Source organism: Vulpes lagopus, chromosome 17 (assembly GCF_018345385.1).
Source record: "Vulpes lagopus strain Blue_001 chromosome 17, ASM1834538v1, whole genome shotgun sequence".
Lineage (NCBI taxonomy): Eukaryota > Metazoa > Chordata > Mammalia > Carnivora > Canidae > Vulpes > Vulpes lagopus.
In genome coordinates this window covers 15027645-15043400 of record NC_054840.1, presented here as the reverse complement: position 1 = coordinate 15043400, position 15756 = coordinate 15027645, and the positions used below count along the sequence as shown (strand labels likewise).

General features: G+C 43.7%; 1 protein-coding gene across 1 annotated transcript in view; it reads left to right on the top strand.

The window, feature by feature from the left end:
* Positions 1 to 14719, top strand: part of PPM1L (protein phosphatase, Mg2+/Mn2+ dependent 1L) — a 289188-nt gene extending 274469 nt beyond the window's left edge. The window contains exons 3-4 of the mRNA XM_041731505.1: positions 8240 to 8401; positions 11328 to 14719. Coding sequence (XP_041587439.1) covers positions 8240 to 8401; positions 11328 to 11674 — 509 coding nt within the window. The 3' untranslated portion in view covers positions 11675 to 14719. The remainder of the gene's footprint in view (positions 1 to 8239; positions 8402 to 11327) is intronic.
* Positions 14720 to 15756: the final 1037 nt, after the last annotated feature.

Genomic DNA, 15756 nt, shown 5'->3' with positions numbered 1-15756 from the left:
ATCTAGGCTTGGGAATTGTGTTATTGAGCTAACATTCATTGTCAAAACTTTACAAGATAAACCTGTTTCTCCTCAACCTATAAATGTGTTGATTTTCCTATGCTGCGTATATTGAAGGACCTTTAGACTATTAATGTCTTCACTGAAATCCTTTCTCACATGTGTGTGTGTGGGTGTGGGTGTGTGTTCCCTTTTCCGCCTCCCCTTCCCTACCGGAAGAGGGGTGACCTCTTCTCCATCCCACACCCAATTTCTTGCTCCCGTTCCTAAAGAAAAAAAATGTCACTGTTCCTTGTACTTTTACAAAAGACTTGATGTCACAGAGGGGAGTCACTATGTGGCATTGTATGGGAGCGTGTCCCGGAGCATTAGGAAGCCAGCCTCCTGAGCTACACTAATTCTGTCCAGCCTCCCACTCCCACTCCAAGAAAAAGTAAAACTACAGTGTCTCTCGTATAAGAAAATGTGGTAAAGTGAACTTTCGGAAAATAAGGATTCTCATGACTCCCAATTTTTATCTTTTTTTTTTTTAAAGATTTATTTAATTTAGAGAGAAAGAGTGCATGTGTCGGTGGGGGGAGAGGCAGGGGCGCAGAGGGAGAGAGAATCTTAAGCAAGCTCCACTTTGAGTGCAGAGCCTGACATGGGGCTTGATCTCACAACCTTGAGTTCATGACCTGAGCTGAAACCAAGAGTTGGCTGCTTAACTGACTGCACCCCTCCAGGTGCTCCCCTGCACCGTGACTTCAATTTTTAAATCACAGCTGTGGGTGTCCAGAAAGTGGGGGTGGGGAGTGTAGGGATTGAGGGTGATGTGCTCTGATTGGCACCAGGGCAGGGAGGTCTGCTCTGAGTAGAAATCAGAGGTAGCTCTTCTCAGAGATAAGGTGAGGCTATTCGGCAGGGGGTCGGGGAGGTGAGGAGCCTAAAGGCAGCTGAGACTTGCCTGTCTGTCACCGAGTCATTGATGGATAATCACTGATGGTAAGAATTTGAATCTGAACTTGAACTGTCTGTAAGCAGTGCTGCTGTCACCATTGTCACTATTCTCCTGGGCTTTGTTTCCACCTGCACCAAGATTGTCAGTTCTGCTTTTCCTGTTTTATGTCTTGTATACTCTGCTCTGTGCGGTGGATGTGCTCCTTAAGTGTTGTGAACACATTTTGGTTTTAAATGACATATTGCATTCATCTTAATACAGAAAAGAATAAAGAAAACAAAGTAGTCTAAAGTCTCATCACCTAGATAACCTTGTTCATGTATTCTTTTAAAGAATGAATATTTACATGGCCAAAATATATATATTTACAAAGTGCAAAGTGTGAGCTGTACCAATGCTACCATTAGTACACGTGGTAAAAGCACTTGATGTCATCTCAATACTTAGCACCACCCTTCGCATTAGAGTCTGTGCAGTGTACAAAGCCCTATTATGGAATATAGCGATGAGGCCATGAGTATTATAAGAAGCACGTTCTTTTAAAGGACTTTCTAATTAAAAAAATGTATATACAAAAATGAATAAGGAAAGCATCACCCTGGCCCAAAAAAGAGGCTGTTAATCTAATGAATCAAAGAATTATTTGATTCACAGTTGCCTTTTGTTTGTCTTGCACTGTTTTTTAAAATAAAAGTTGCCAACATTTAAAAATCAGGAGAGTTCACATAATAATGGTTTCCTTTAAAAAAATCTGAAGAAAGGGTGCCTGGCTGGCTCAGTCAGAAGACTGACTGACTCTTGATCCCTGGGTTGTGAGTTCCAGCCCTACATTGGGTGTGGAGATTACTTAAATAAATAAATAAACTTTAAAAAAAATCTTAAGAACTATTCACAAGGGGCCTGCATCCCTACATGGTAATGACCTTAATTGCTGGGGACCTGAGCCCCCTTAGTGGGTGTCCTCCCGTTTGCCACAAGCGCCATCCACATGCCCCGTGGTGGACCTGGTGCTGAAGCCTGAGGTCTCTTGTTACTTATCCTCAGGCCTGCCCTTTCTTAGAGTAAAACATTTCAGAACCCGTGGTTCTATCAAAAGTAGGGGGATAGAGCTATTCCAGGAGGGTCACAAGCTTTTTCTTATACTTGGCCGACCTCCCTGAAGGCATTAGAGTTTGCAGTTCCAATTCAAGACCAGCAGAATGTTGGAGCTGAAAAGGACTTAGAGGTCAATTAATCCCAGCCACTTGTTTTTTATTTCAGAGAGGTTTGGCTGCCTTCTGATTGCTCCTTATTGAGAATTTTCAACGTAGCAGCTTTGGTTAAGTTAATACAGTCACAATTATAGTAAACAAACTTTGTATCACATGATCACATTTTTTCCTGATTTACCAACTTTTCTGTGACTTGCACCAACGTGTACACCAACATGTAAAAGGGGGCGAGTGGATGGGGACTATTCAAAACTAGAAATGGATCACAGAAATCTTTACTTCCGGGAGTAGGAAGAGAACAGCTTAAAACAGGAAGAAGCGCTGATTATTACAAGATGTGGCCTGGTGGAGTCAGTCCCGGTATGTGACCTGGACAGAGTGTCATCCTACCCAAGACCTAGTTCCCCCATCTGTGAAATGGGGGTAATTATGCCTTATTTCAAAGGGTACTGCAGAGTAATTTACACAATGTAAGTAAATGTTTAGCATGATAATGAAAAGTTTAAGTAGCAGGGTCTATATTTGTTATTATTACTAGAATAATCATCCTGGACCCCAAGGTTTTTAGTCACATAGTCATTCAGTACATATGCATTGAGCAGTGTCACCATGTATAAGACACTCGAAGTCTCTGTGTCCCATTTTCTTGTCGGCTCAAAGGGAGGATAATGCCGGGCCCTCCCCAACACTGACGAGTCAGGAAATCCACTACGAGTGTGTTTGTGAGCCACTTAGTGGTGTTTATAGTGCTGAACAAATTGTTATTACCACTTTGCTGTTTAAACTAAGTTGTTAAAGTATTGATAACTAGGGTTTCCAAAGATGCCTGAACTAACCCAAGTTACTTAACCTTCATTAGGATTTATATTTTTCTTGGGGTGCCCCAGTGGCTCAGTTGGTTAAACTTTCAGCTCCTGATCTCCCCTCAGGTCTTAATCTCGGGGTCATGAGATCCACACTGGATGTGGAGTCTACTTTAAAAAAAAAAAAGAAGAAGAAGAAGAAGAAGAAGAAGAAGAAGAAGAAGAAGAAGAAGAAGAAGAAGAAGAAGAAGAAGAAAAGGATTTACATTTTTCTCAAGCTCAACTCACCAAGTGAATGAAGTGCCCAGTATTATCCAACCAGAATATTGAGATAAGTCTAGAGGAGATTTTCTTACATGCCTTTACTTTATCTGCTTCCCAGAAATTAAATCAGAGGAAAGAATGCTGGTTTAAAGGAATAGACTAATGAATAATTTGCATTTGTGGATTTTTCCTAAAACAAAACAAAACAAAAGCATGAACTAACAGGACAACATGAAAATGTGCCTATTTTACTCAAGTATAAATTGAGGTCAGAAGCAGACAAAAAATGTGCACGCAATGAGCACCATGAGGCACTTTTTTATCACATGACAAGGGGCCGTGGCTTTGAAAGGTGTGGTGAGGATAGAAGGCCTACCCATGTTTCATTTACATCGGACCTGGAGCCTGGACTGGAGGGAAGAACCCAGGACAGGCCTGGGCCAGAAGTTCTTTCTAGTTACTGGCAGTGTGCCTGTGAGCCTGGCTATACATGTACAGGAGGGTCCTCATGGTTGATCAGTGTATAAAGTATATTTTTCTAGTTGAGTGTCTCCCTGTTGTGGTGGTGTCTGGAAGATGGTGTACATTGTATTATTGACCTAGGTGGACATGTTCAGAGCAAGTCAGAGGGAGCTCAGCATTATGTCAGAGCGGGATCAAAGAGACAGTGTGTGGTTATTTATGCATTCACTTATTAATTTGCTTATTCAGCAGGTATTGAGTACCTGCCATGTTCTAGGCATCAGCATTGTAAGGAAGGAAAACGAGCAATATCTGTACCCTTGTGAAGTTTACATTGTATAGGGGAAGATTGGCATTAATTAAATAGTCTAAATAAATGTACAAGATATTTACATAATTGTGTGTTGTGAGGGCAATAAGGGAAGTAAAGAGGAGATAAGATCCTTCCCATCAGAGAAGACCTCTTTGATGATATCACACTTGTATTAAGACCTCCCCGTATGTGTTAGTTAGCCAGTGTCAACAACGGGGAAATAGACTGGGCAGAGGGAACAATGAGTACAAAAGCCCAAAGACAACAAAAGGACTGGCATGTTTGCACAACAGAAGGGAGGGAAGGCAAGGGAAAGAGTAGTATGGCATGACCTTGGATGGTTTGGGAGGGGGCCAGACCATGCAGGACCTGGCCACCATTGTTTCTCACCTGACTGCTGAAATAGCAGTGCTTAGAAAGGACAGTGGCTTGGACTGGAGTCAACGCAATGAGAACAAGAGAGCTGGAAGGGTTTAAGATGTATCTTAGAGGTTAAGAGTGACAGAACTTAATGAGGGATTGAAGGTCAGGAATGAGGTAAAGAAAAGAAACAGGGAAAACAAGGAGGACTCCTAGCTTGACTGATTGGATTGTGGTGCCATTTTATGAGGCTTAAGAGACATAATTTGCCAGACCTCACTCAGTTGGGACATCGAAGTGTAGTCTGTGTGAATTTGCTTTCTTCATCTTTTTAATCTGTGAAGTGAGATTGATAGGCTAAATTTCCGAGATACCTTCCAGATTGGCAATTAGGTTCTCATCTAGATTAAACTGTGAATATAGAAACATCCTGACATATTAAGTAATATTGTCAGATCCTGGTATTTGATAAATGGTATTATTTTGGAATTAATCTTTTATATCAAAACTTGTATCCAAATTTGAGGAAGTGTTTTTTTACTCATGCAAACAAAAGAAGAGGTGATTTTGGTCCGTTTTCTCTTGGGACACAATGTTTTTCATGAGTCTTTCAGCAACAAGGTAGTTTGTTCTGTAAAGTATAAACTGCCGCTTGCAACCCCTAACTAAGACTACAAAGCCCAAAGGATAAATTGCTTACAGTGAAGCAGTTTTTTAAAAATTATGCTTGGGACTCCACGCAGGAGTCAGGCAGGTTTCTACAGAAAGGAAATGGTGACATTTCAGTGATCCTAAAGAACTGCCTGCAGCTCTAATTCCACCATCTGGGGCTAACCCATTTTGGCCAGGTCTAAGATTCTAATGCTAAGAAAAGCAGTCCCCACTGTCTCAAAGCAGTAAATTCCTGAAATCCGCGACATAGGATAGATCTTTTAAACCCACAGAAACATTGGAATCGTGTTCTTGACAAAGGAATTGGCAAGCCATGAATCTTAAGTATATCCAACAGCATGTGAGTAGAGCAAAGCAGCCACTCTAAATCTATCCATAGACCCCCTTATTGGACTATAAGCCCCTGAATCAATTAAGATGCTACAAGGAACAGAAAAATCCAACTTAAAAAGCCATGAGCAGTAAAGATACTTAATGTCTCACAAAACAAGTCCGTTTCAGGTTGGTTCAGCAGTTCCGTGATATCTTAGGGACTCAGGCTCTTTACCTCTCTGCTCTTCCTGCAGAGAGAGCCTTGACCCTGAGGCATATCGCCTCGTAGTTCACGATGGCTGCCACACTTCTGGAAAACACCTGAGCTAACACTGGACCAAAGAGGTGGATCGTTCTCTTCACTGTGTTTCCTGTAGTGAGAGAGAAAGCCTTTCCCAGAAGCCCCAAGCAGACATCCCCTTAAGTGCTTGTCTGTGGAGCACCCAGCTCCCCCCGCCTAGATAGTAGGACTTGAGCCTAGACTTGTTCCCCTCTCTTTTATTTCCTTCACTCTCTATGACCTCTCCATTCAGGTTTTAAATCATCTGTCTCCTACCCTCTATCTCTGTTTACTGCATTATTTCAGACCTTCATTATCTCTATCTTTCTCCCTGGTTCCTCTTTATCTTCCATATTACCACTGAGACGATCTTTTAGAACACATATCTCATCATGACACTATTCTGCTTAAAACCCTTCAGTGATTCTTAATCACATATACAATTAAATTTCAAATTTTTTCTAGCTGTAGGAATGACCTCTCCCTTCCCTCTTTTATTAAAAAAAAGACTTACATGGCAGCTCAGTACAGCTTACAGATGAGTGTAGAGCTGCTGTGCTGAAATGGGGTAGGGAAAGGGCCCATAGCCAGGTGGATCCCTCTGCTCTTCTCACCAAGAGGCCCCAAAGCCCTTCCCTGGATCCCCAGCAGTACAGGCAAATCAGAACACCTACACACCAGTTGATGTGGACCTCAGGAATGTCAACCAGGCTAGTGGCACAGGCTTAGATGGTAGTGGAGGCCAAGGTCAGGAACGCGGTCTCTCAGAGTGTGCAGAGTGAGAAGCAAAGAAAGGAAGAGGGTCAAAGAGACATCTCCAAGAGGTCTGTACGTGCTCTGGCTCCCAGCAGTGCATATCCCAAAAAGTTTCTGTTTCACCTTCAAACTTCAGAAATGTGCCTTATATTCTTTGATTGTGCTAGATAAGTTAATCCAACAGATGCTTGAGAACAAAGTGAAAATGGTTGAAGACCAAAAGGCAACTCATAGCAAAAACTGAGAATAATAATTTCTGATTGTATGAATTGTTTTTGTGTTTACATTTTCACTTTTAGAGTGTTTTTTAAGGTAAAAGATTTGCAGTTTGCTTGGAATACCTGAGATTAGCCATTTTCTTTCTTTCACAAAGCTTTTCATATCAGAAATCCTGAGTTATTTCATGTATTTCCACTTCTTTTTTTTTTTTTTTAAGATTTTATTTATTTGAGAGAGAGAGAGGGAGCACAAGAGACAGCAAGCACAGGCATTGCCGGGGGAGGGCAGAGGCATAAGGAGAGGGAGAAGCAGACTCCCCACTGAGCAGGGAGCCTGCCCCTGCCAACATGGGGCTCAATCCCAGGACCCTAGGATCGTGACCTGAGCTGAAGGCAGCTGCTTAAAGGACTGAGCCACCCCAGACACCCCCATATTTCCATTTCTGATCAAGGCAGTTCTGAGTTAAATGGGCTTCAGAATGGAATTTCAAACTGAAATCTAATACTTGAATATACCGAATATTCTAATTATCCTCCTTCCTCTTGCTATTGACTTGTATTTATTCTTTATGTCCACTTGAGAGTTCAGTCTTGTTTATTGTTCTGTGAAGGCTAAAGAGCTTTTTAGATGCAGTTTACATGCTGTTGTAGAATATGACCTTCTAAATGAGGAGGGAAATATTAATGAAGGCACTGATGGATAATTTTCACAAGCAAAGGCGTTAACAGTTTGAAGCAACAGCTTAATGGGTTGAACATTCCAGCAGGCATCCGCATCCTCCGTGACACTGTCAGAAGGGAGGGAGGAGAGAGGAAAGGGCTGGGCAGAGGACACGAGGCAGGGAATAAGGCCAGGCCCCAGGTGGACCAGACCATCCCTCTCTGTTTGCTTTTATCCATTCTCATTTCAAAGGGTTTCAGAAGAGCTTGTCCTTTGAACAGTCTGAGCCTCAGTCAGTCTGGCTCCCCTTCTGACTCCGACCACCCCCACCCCACCTCCCATCCACCTACATCTCATTTCTGTCATCACTGCCGGGTTTTCTGCTTCTATGTTTATAGTCTTCCCCCATCGCCCCCTGGAGCTGCCCTGTTTCTGGTGACCAGTCTTTGCGTCAGGCTTTGTAAAGGCAAGTTTGTATAGGCAGCTCCTTAACGGCTCCCTGGAGCACCACGGGATTGGGCTGTTGACGTCTGTCATTCACTGCCTTTCCCAGACCCTCTAGCCAAGGAGCCCACACAACCCCCTTCCTCCCCACTTTGAACAGGAGCTCCATAGAAATGAGGCACCAATGAGAAGCAAAAAAATAGCTATCAGTTGTCAGAAGCTTCAGACTGATTTTTATTCTCTCCTAATCCTTTTAGATGTGATACGTGTTTAAATTAAGAGGAGCAGAAACAAAAATGATTTGGGAAGATGATAATGTTAGCCTAGCGTATTTCTGTAACATTCTAACATGGTTAGGAAAATTGACTGTCAGATTTGATCAGTGTTGTTGAAGTGAACAGCCATCATTCTCAGAGTGTCTGGAGTTAAATTCTCACCCAGCAGGGGCAGTTTTAATGACTGAAGAATCCGCTAACAACAAGAAGTAGCTGAATCTCGATGCACTGCTCACCTCTTCCATCGCCTCTCTCTTCGGTCTTTCAGGTACAACGTGTCTGATTGCTCTGCTGTCAGATAAGGACCTCACCGTGGCCAACGTGGGTGACTCCAGAGGGGTCCTGTGTGACAAGGACGGGAACGCCATTCCTCTGTCTCATGATCACAAGCCTTACCAGCTGAAGGAGAGAAAGAGGATAAAGAGAGCGGGTGAGCTTGTGAACACCTCCAAGGACTATCTGCCATCCTGTTCTGTGAACCAGGTGGCTTGCTTGGATGGCCTGTGGGGGATAAGATGTTCAGTTACCTGGTGATTAGTAGAGATCAGCGCAGAGGCTGCTGCTGAGGTAGCGGAGACTTGACTTTGTGACATTTCTTGTCAAATAAATGGCCACTGAACTTGCCCTTCTTTATGGCCAACATTCCAAAAGAGCCCCACCCCCACCCCCAAAAAGCCCTTTACTAGTTTAAAGCCTAATGAGATCTTTGGGCTCCTGCTTGCCATACCCTGTTTCCCTCCAGCCATACCAAACTACTAACCATTCCCCCAGTGAACCATGTTTCTGCTAGCTCTGTGCCTTGGCAAGTGCGTCCCCACCGTCCAGTGGTTGACAGTGATTTGGCCTTGAAGAGCCAGTTTAAGGGTATCCTTTTGGAAGCCTTCCCTGTCACCGCGCCAAAGGTTCCCCCAGTCTGCGTTAGGTGCCCCTTCATCTTTCCCAACATCCTATGGGGCTAGCCAACTGGGTTACCTTTCGCAATGTAGGAACATACTTGGCTCTCTTATCTGGAGAGTATCGGGAGTGGTCACTACAAGCCTCACCAAAGTGATATTAGGACAAAGACTTGAGGGAAGATTATCAGTTTTCATGATTCACTTTGGGGGATTCTTTTCTACGTACGGATGGGAGGAATCCCTTCCTCTCCACGCTAGCAAGTGCAGCATGTAGGCTCTGCATGACATGCCAGGCGGCAGGCCCTCCAGCTGTCCAAGGGGAGCTCCTGTACCCTGGGTCTCTAACCAGAATGGGCCCCTGCTGCCCAGGGTAATTGCAGCTGACTCTTGGCCTCTGTGGGTCAGCCTCTGCCCAGAACCTAATCAACATCTGAGTTTTCACAGTAGGGAACTGTACTGTTGAGTCAGAAAGTGTTGAATTTTATTACAACCTCCTGCTTCAGTAACTGCTTGAGATGCAGAATAATTTTTAATGAAAGCTTTAGTCAGGGTTTTTGTTGGTGGGATGGAACAAACGATGCTTTAGGAGCATCTAGCAAGCTTTGATGAGCTGCAGGCAAATAGTCTGGCTTCCTTCCTTACAAAGACACCATTTCCCCATGAGTCTGCTGTGACCCTGGACTTAAAATACAATTAGCCTACTCTTGTGGAAGCACAGGCAAGGAAGGATGTGTATACGATACCTGGAAATGTCATCTTAGCATCCAGCATGCCCTTCTGAAATGGTGTTCCCATTCGATCCTCCCTCCTCATCCCTGCCGTACCCCGCAGCTGCACCCCCACCCTACAGGAATGCTTTATAGAAGCCAATTTGGACACTGTCTCTAAGGTGGTTAATCTAAACTGCTATGTCAAGGGTGTATTTTATAGCAAGGCTTAAGGGACAGTGATTGGTTTTATTACTTTTATGTGTATTTTCTCTGACTTCAGCCTTCCTTTCAGGACATTTTTTCCTTGTCCTGCTTAGCATAACAATATACTGCAAGCAGCCTGGGCCAAATACTTGTTGGTCCCTCTGTCTTCACTCCTTTTGTTGTTGCCAACAACAGTAATGGTATCAGCTGCCATTTATTTTTTGCTCTCTGCTGGGAGCCAAGCCTAGTTCTTTCCATATGCTTTATCTTTACTTACCCTATGAGGTTGATAATGTTACCCTCATTTGACAACCAAGGAAGCAGAGCCTTAAAGAGGCGTATGTGCCCCAGAACACACAGCTAGTGAATGGTAAGACAAGAATCAAGACCCAGGACACTGACCCCAGAGCCCATGCTCTTGCCTACTAGACCATACTTCCTGGAATGTTCTCATATATCCCTGCCCATAGAAGTCCTACCCATTGCTCAAAGCCCAGCTTTATTGCTCATTCCTCCATGATCATCACAACCAGATATATTGCTCCTCCTCCATCTGACTACAGCATTTAACAGGTACTAGTTTCTTCCTGAAAGAAGACTGCTTGGTGCTTACAGTTGTTAATATGTGTAGCTTTTCCTTTCTGCCAAACTATCTACTTCTTTAGAGAGAGGTCTGGATCTTGTATAACTCCGTAGCCTACAAATTGCCTTGCATGGAGTATACATTTAATAAATATCTGACAAATAATATGTGAATGAGCAAAGTTCTAGCTCCCTTAAAGAAAAAATAATAGAGAATATCGAGTGCATGTGATATTCAGGCACTATGCTAAGTGATTTATATGGAGTAATTCCTTTATTTCTCACAACAGTGGAATAGGTACTGTGATAGCCCTCATTTTGTAGCCAGGGAAACCTAGAAGCTAGAACCACTCATCTGAAGCTACACATGGCTACAAGTGACAGAGCCAAGTATCAAATCGAAGCAGCCTGACCCAAAAGCCCAAGCCTTTAACCACTGTGCTAAAAAATACACCTTTCTTTAATTCCGATCCTATCTGGGGATCTATTTTGCAATCTAGATGCACCCAAGGGCGGCCTCGAGCTAAATGAATAGCGCAGTGGTGGTCTCTGGTTCCCGTCCTCCTGCCTTTCAGCACTCTTTTGCCATTGTCCTTGAATCCTTACCCTAGGGCTTCCTACTGTCAATCAATGAGCCACCAAGGTGTTATTAAAACCAATGCCCTCACCTATATGGATCTTCCTAACCTCAGTTATTTTTACTGATATATTCCTCAGAGCCTTTAAGATGCCAAGGATGAGGATCTACTGGTAGAGTGTGAAACCTCAAGCCATGTGAGGTGAATGCTACTCCTTCCTGGCAGTGCCCAGGGGAGGTGAGGGGGCACATACGATGGATGGGCCTTTTGTATGCGCACCCAGACTCTACCGTGTGTGTGTGTGTGTGTGTGTGTGTGTGTGTGTGTGTGTGTGTGTGTGTGTGATATTGGCCGCTCCAGCTAATGGGCTCCATCTTTCTTTGCAGGTGGTTTTATCAGTTTCAATGGCTCCTGGAGGGTCCAGGGAATCCTGGCCATGTCTCGGTCCCTGGGGGATTATCCGCTGAAAAATCTCAACGTGGTCATCCCAGATCCAGATATCCTGACCTTTGACCTGGACAAGCTCCAGCCCGAGTTTATGATCTTGGCATCAGATGGCCTCTGGGATGCTTTCAGCAACGAAGAAGCTGTTCGATTCATCAAGGAGCGCTTGGATGAACCTCACTTTGGGGCTAAGAGCATAGTTTTACAGTCATTTTACAGAGGCTGCCCTGACAATATAACAGTCATGGTGGTGAAGTTCAGGAATAGCAGCAAAACAGAAGAGCAGTGAACCCTTCGGGGTCTCGGCTGCCTTAGACTAAAGGACTTTCCAACACACTGGTCTCTTTTAATGTAGTCAAAGGTGTGGGAGTTACAGTTAGGATGAGCCACCTAGATGTGGGATTCCCCCTCCCTGGTGGACATAGGTCTCTATGCAGGAATGGACAGAGGGTGCTCTTGGCCAGCGTAGCTGAGAGGCTGGAAAAATGGTTTCTTCGTGTTTTCCCAATTCTTTCATCCGATGTTCAAAATATATAAATATATAGCTGTAGATTCACATGTATGAGGTGAACGGCACATGTGCCATATATTCTCCCATTTGAGAGTCTTTGCAAGATCTCCTACAGGATTCTCTCCAACATCAGACTTTGTCCTCTCTTTGGAGCAGTGCGCAGAGCGGGCCTCCAGGGCTGCAGGAGATGGGCTGCAGCGTCCCCCGTGAGTCTCGGCTGATGGGTCGAGGCCCACTGCTGAGGGCAGAGCTATCCTGAGACTGCTCTGGCCTCCTGAACCCAGCTTTTCTGCTCAGCAGCAGCCCAGACACAGATTTGAGATGGTTTAATATTCCGTGGCTGCTTTTGGAGACTGAGGGAAGGAAGTGGGGAGGATGAGAGCTGCCTGCACAGCAGACATAACCTTTTGCCTTGGCTTCCTTTATTAGTTTAATAGACTCCCTGTACCACCTGACCAGTCTTCGTGCATTTATCCTAGTCGTGCATGACCTTAACCTTCTACTTATACCTGACCTTATGTAATAGGCAGCTGTGAAACTTCACCAGACACCACAATTTTTTTTTTTGTCTAAGAAACCTATTAGGGGAAGCGAATAGAGTAAATCACAATACCATAATTTCTTCCATCTTTAAAGGTAGAGAGAGGAAAATAGAAGCCAAATAAGTCAAGGTGCCCTTTGGGCAATCTGCCATTTGCATTAGGAGAGAAAGCTAGGGAAGGTCAACACCCTGAATTGAGCTCCAGTGGCCATTTTTGTGTGGGGGTTTTTTGTTTCTCTCCTGTCCTAGTAGCTTTCAGGTGTCTCTCCAGAGGTGTTTCGAGAAGCAGCAGCCTAGAACTGAGTGTGTGTGTGTTCCCTGAAGCCAAGTACACTGTTCCCAGTGCACTTTGACATTTGGTGGTAAGATGCTGGCATGTGTTTCTCCTTGACAGTGGGAAGGCAGCAGCCTGTAACGTCTGGTTGCAGCTCACTGTCCACACCAGGTAGGTTGCCCCAGGCAAACACAGACTGCCCCACACCGTCCTGCATTCTGCGGCAACCACGCTGGCTGGGAATTCATGCTCTGACCTGTATTGTTAACTGGCTCAGGGTTATCCCAGGGCCAAGCTTGCTGCTCTTCATTTCCTATCACCAAAGTCATGTGTCCAATCTCAGTATTTTATAAATTAATTGATAGAGAGTTCTGGGTCATCTTGTTTGCCTGAGGTGACTCCAACAACCAAACAAGATTTTTGTTGTGTCCCTACCGCTCTGTGTCTAAAATGTCAAGGTGTCCACCTGGTTTTGTGCTTCTCAAGTGGGCACTTGTCTTTAGAGCTTCTCAAAGGTCTAGTGCAGTGGCCATGCACGTCCAGCCCTCAGTCCCCTCCCTCCCCTGCCCTTCTTCAACGGTGGAGCTCTCCCAAAGCAGATTCCAGGGGAGAACTTGGGAGGATGAAACGATTCCCTTGTGGCTCCCAAGGACCGCAACCTGTCTCGATTCCTCCAAGCGCTTACCTTTCTTTGACTGCAATGAGAATTAATAAAGATTTCCCAAGAGATTTGCTCACTTTTGTAAACTGTAACAATAGCATTTCCAACATTAGAATTAGAATGTTGTTTGTTTGTTTTTTTTTAACTATAGAGTGTTCTAGTGCAAAATATCTGTCACCATTTTAGATCGAAATATTTGCCTATTGAGAGGCAGTGGACATTTGGATGTATGTATTTGGGGCAGAGGTCATGAGAGGAATGTAGGAGACATTCTGGTTGTGTTCAGCAATGGGTTGGTCAAACCAGGTGGCCTGAGCTTGGAGACCTCGGACATTCTGACTCTGGAGAGTTACCAAAGCCCACCATCTAAGTGAAGTTAAGGAATAAGCAGTTTTAGCATTTTATGCTATGCAGTCCATTTTCCTTTTTTATTTTTAACTTAGCTCTAAAACTCATAATGACAAGGGAAAGAGATTTTTAAATTCCATGATCATTGATAAAATCTAAAATGAAAATAGACATGTTTTGGTGAAGATGAAAAAGCAAAGCTACAGGAAATCAGTGTTTGTTTACCCTTTACGAGGTCTTCCTCAGTGATGCCGAGGGCAGGAGTGCTTACTTCCCCCTCCAGCTGAGGTTCACCGGGTGTCTTCTAAAATTTGCTTTGTAGAATTAATTCATTTCTGAATTTAACCATGTAGTATATGTCTTTCCTACTGCCTTTCTGCCTTTTTCCCTCCCACATTGGCTTGTAGATTTTGTAAAAGATAGACATTTTAGGCAAAATGGTAGCAGTTTGATTAAGAGTTATGGCTATAATCAGAGAACTTTGCTTCCTTCCTCTGTCCTGGAGCTCTCTTTGACCCTTATCCAGCTATTAGGGATCTGCAGGCATCACCCCGGGGGTGCCCTGTGGCTCATTTTCTAGGGAAGAGGGAAGCTGAATCTAGCCTTTAGGGAAATTGATTTGAGAAGTTTGCATGTGAAGCTTCCCTAAACAGCACTGCCAAAGCTTTGAAATTGTCACGAGGCTGCCCAGACTCCCCAGCCTGAGTTCACATTGCCAATAGCCCCACGGTGCCAAATTTGGGGATGGTTTTACAGTCTTTTAGAAATGAACTTGGGAATGAATGACCGTCCACATGCTTGCGAACCCCCAGCAAGATGCCAAGCCCAGATCCTCATTAATGCACTGCTCTGCTGCTGCCCCATGGGTCATTTGTACTCTTAACAATGAGTTGGGATTGGGGGTGGGGGGTAGGACAAGATAGGGAAAATTTTTTAAAAATTCATTGTATCTGCAGTTCTCTAATCAAAGGAATAAATACTTACATTAAAAACTCCAAAGCAGTTCCCAAGACCTGCATTCATTTTATGTGACCAACTTGCCCAAGGCACTGAACAATGAAGTCACTATTCTAATATAACTTGACTGTGCGCATGTGTACACATTACTTATAATCAGTGGCTACATTCAATTCCTTTCCTTAGACAGAAGGTATTGGCCTCTTGTCTATGTAATGAGAGCATAACAGAGAGTGTTTTATGGAGTGAAGGAGCATATGCAATCTAGGTCATTTAAAACAGGGCTTATTTCATACAACTGTAATGATTTGAACCCACATACATTCTGTGCAAACAGGATTGCATGAGAATGATGGCATCATTTTATTCCTATGTGAAGTAATTCTGGGATATTGATTACATTATTTGATTGGATCACTGGGATATCCAGCAATACATGAAGGATACACAAGGGAGTGATCACTTTTTCCTTTACCAGGTATATCTTGATTTTCCAGATCTTTTCCCCCTGAGTTATGCCATACCTAATATTCTCAGAACCTCATCAAGGAAGAAGGGTTAAAAAGGGCAACATTTTACTGTACATTTGAAAGTATAAGAATACATGCTCTGGATGAAGTTTTATTCTTCAATGATTCAGAAATGATATTTTTCTCCTTTGACCCATCATCATTAGACTGATCTTCCCTTAATATTCTCCTAAAATTGCCTTAGCTGGTCACACCAACATTCCTGAACCAGCTTTGCAGAAATGACTTGACTGTTAGATACCACGCTGGGGCCTACTTAATTGCCTCTAGATTAAATCATTGGTATCTAGACTTCTGGGCTACTTAGTGGAACACTGCAGAAGTAAAAGAATCTGCTGTTCCCCCAAGTGTGTTCCAAGAACACAAGTTTCAAAGATGATCTTCTAACTATAGGGTTTCATGGTTAAGTGAGTTTGGGAAAATATCTTAAAAGTTAGTGCATATAAGCACATAGAAGGTTTTAATATAAATTTCCTATGGCTGAGTGGCAAGGGGGGTGCGGGGGGGGGGGGGGGACATGACACACCACAACTGTAATTTCAGGTAGCT